The sequence below is a fragment of the Pygoscelis adeliae genome, unplaced genomic scaffold (genome assembly GCF_000699105.1).
Source record: "Pygoscelis adeliae isolate BGI_AS28 unplaced genomic scaffold, ASM69910v1 Scaffold917, whole genome shotgun sequence".
NCBI classification, from domain to species: domain Eukaryota; kingdom Metazoa; phylum Chordata; class Aves; order Sphenisciformes; family Spheniscidae; genus Pygoscelis; species Pygoscelis adeliae.
In genome coordinates this window covers 302,813-304,417 of record NW_008825097.1, presented here as the reverse complement: position 1 = coordinate 304,417, position 1,605 = coordinate 302,813, and the positions used below count along the sequence as shown (strand labels likewise).

Genomic DNA, 1,605 nt, shown 5'->3' with positions numbered 1-1,605 from the left:
GGGGGCGTCACCTCTGGCTGCTGGAGCAGTGGGTGCGGCAGGTACCCAGGCATGAGAGGGCACTGGGGGGGAGGCGATGAACACGTGTGCCCTGTGGGACAGTCCTGGGGCTGGGTTAGGGGAGAAGGCCCCTGTGCTGCACCCCTTGGCCCCACGTTGCTGGTGAGGACAGAGCCCAGACCTTGCCTGGGGCCCTCGTATGCCGCAGCCCTCCACCCAGCCGGCCCCTCAGCGGGCCTGACGCTGCCCTCCTGGCCCCCAGCACTGATGCACGCCGTCGTCTTTGGCAATGTCACGGCCATCATCCAGCGCATGTACTCCCGCCGCTCGCTCTACCACACCCGCATGAAGGACCTCAAGGACTTCATCCGTGTCCACCGCCTGCCCCAGCAGCTCAAGCAGAGGATGCTGGAGTACTTCCAGACTACCTGGTCGGTGAACAATGGCATCGATGCTAACGAGGTAGGAGGTGTTGGCCGGGCTGGGCCAGCCCCCCCCTCCGGCCCCCCGTCCTGCACCCAGTGTGGGGGTGATGGGGCTGGCAGGGCCAGCTATGAGTGTGCAAGTGTGTGTGTGTGTATGCGTGTGCAGATGTGCACATGTCCATGCTCTGTTGCTGGAGGGACTAGAGCTGGGTGCCAGGACTGGGACACATTCCTGCCAGCTTGGGGAGCGGGACAGGCACGTGGAGCAGAAGCAGCCCATCACCGCGGCCAGAGCTGTCCTGTGTTTGCCAGCTGGGACTGCTGGGCTCTGCCGAGGCAGCCAGGGCAGCTGAGCAGCGAGATGCTCTGCTCCAGCAGGGGATCTGTCCCCTGGGGCTGGCAGGCTGCAGGGAAGGCTGCTCCCTGCCACCCACATCCCAGCCCCGTCCCCGCTCTCCCCAGCTGCTGCACGACTTCCCTGATGAGCTGCGCGCGGACGTGGCCATGCACCTCAACAAGGACATCCTGCAGCTGCCCGTCTTCGAGACGGCCAGCCGGGGCTGCCTCCGCTCCCTCTCTCTCCACATCAAGACCTCGTTCTGCGCCCCGGGGGAGTACCTGCTGCGCCAGGGCGATGCGCTGCAGGCCAACTACTTCGTCTGCTCCGGCTCCCTCGAGGTGCTGAAGGACAACGTGGTCCTGGCCATCCTGGGTGAGGGCAGGCGGCGTGGGCTCTCCCCCAGCCCCTTCTGCTGCCCAGCCGGGCAAGGGGTCCGGGGCTCGCACCGCTAGCTCACCCCGCTGCCCTCCTGCAGGCAAAGGGGATTTGATCGGAGCCGACCTGTGCAGCACGGACCAAGTGATCAAGTCCAATGCGGATGTGAAGGCGCTGACCTACTGCGACCTGCAGTACCTCGGGCTGCGGGGGCTCTGCGAGGTGCTGCAGCTCTACCCCGAGTATGCCAGCAAGTTCATGGCGGACATCCACCAGGACCTGACCTTCAACATGCGGGAGGGCAGCGAGATGGAGGTGGGTGCGTGTCCTCCCTTGCAGGCCCCTTCCCATCCTCACAGCCCCGGAGACCGGAGCAGGGCTGGGGCTCCGCACGGCCACGGAAGGGGAGTTTGTCTGCTCCCTGCTTGTGGTCCCCAGGCTCTGAGGCCAGGGGAGGGGCTGCGT

At 66.4% G+C, this 1,605-nt stretch overlaps 1 protein-coding gene across 1 annotated transcript in view; it reads left to right on the top strand.

The window, feature by feature from the left end:
• Nucleotides 1-1,605, top strand: part of KCNH4 (potassium voltage-gated channel, subfamily H (eag-related), member 4) — a 10,780-nt gene that overhangs the window by 4,947 nt on the left and 4,228 nt on the right. The window contains exons 6-8 of the mRNA XM_009327028.1: nt 263-462; nt 888-1,137; nt 1,241-1,455. Of these exons, the coding sequence (XP_009325303.1) occupies nt 263-462; nt 888-1,137; nt 1,241-1,455 (665 nt within the window). The remainder of the gene's footprint in view (nt 1-262; nt 463-887; nt 1,138-1,240; nt 1,456-1,605) is intronic.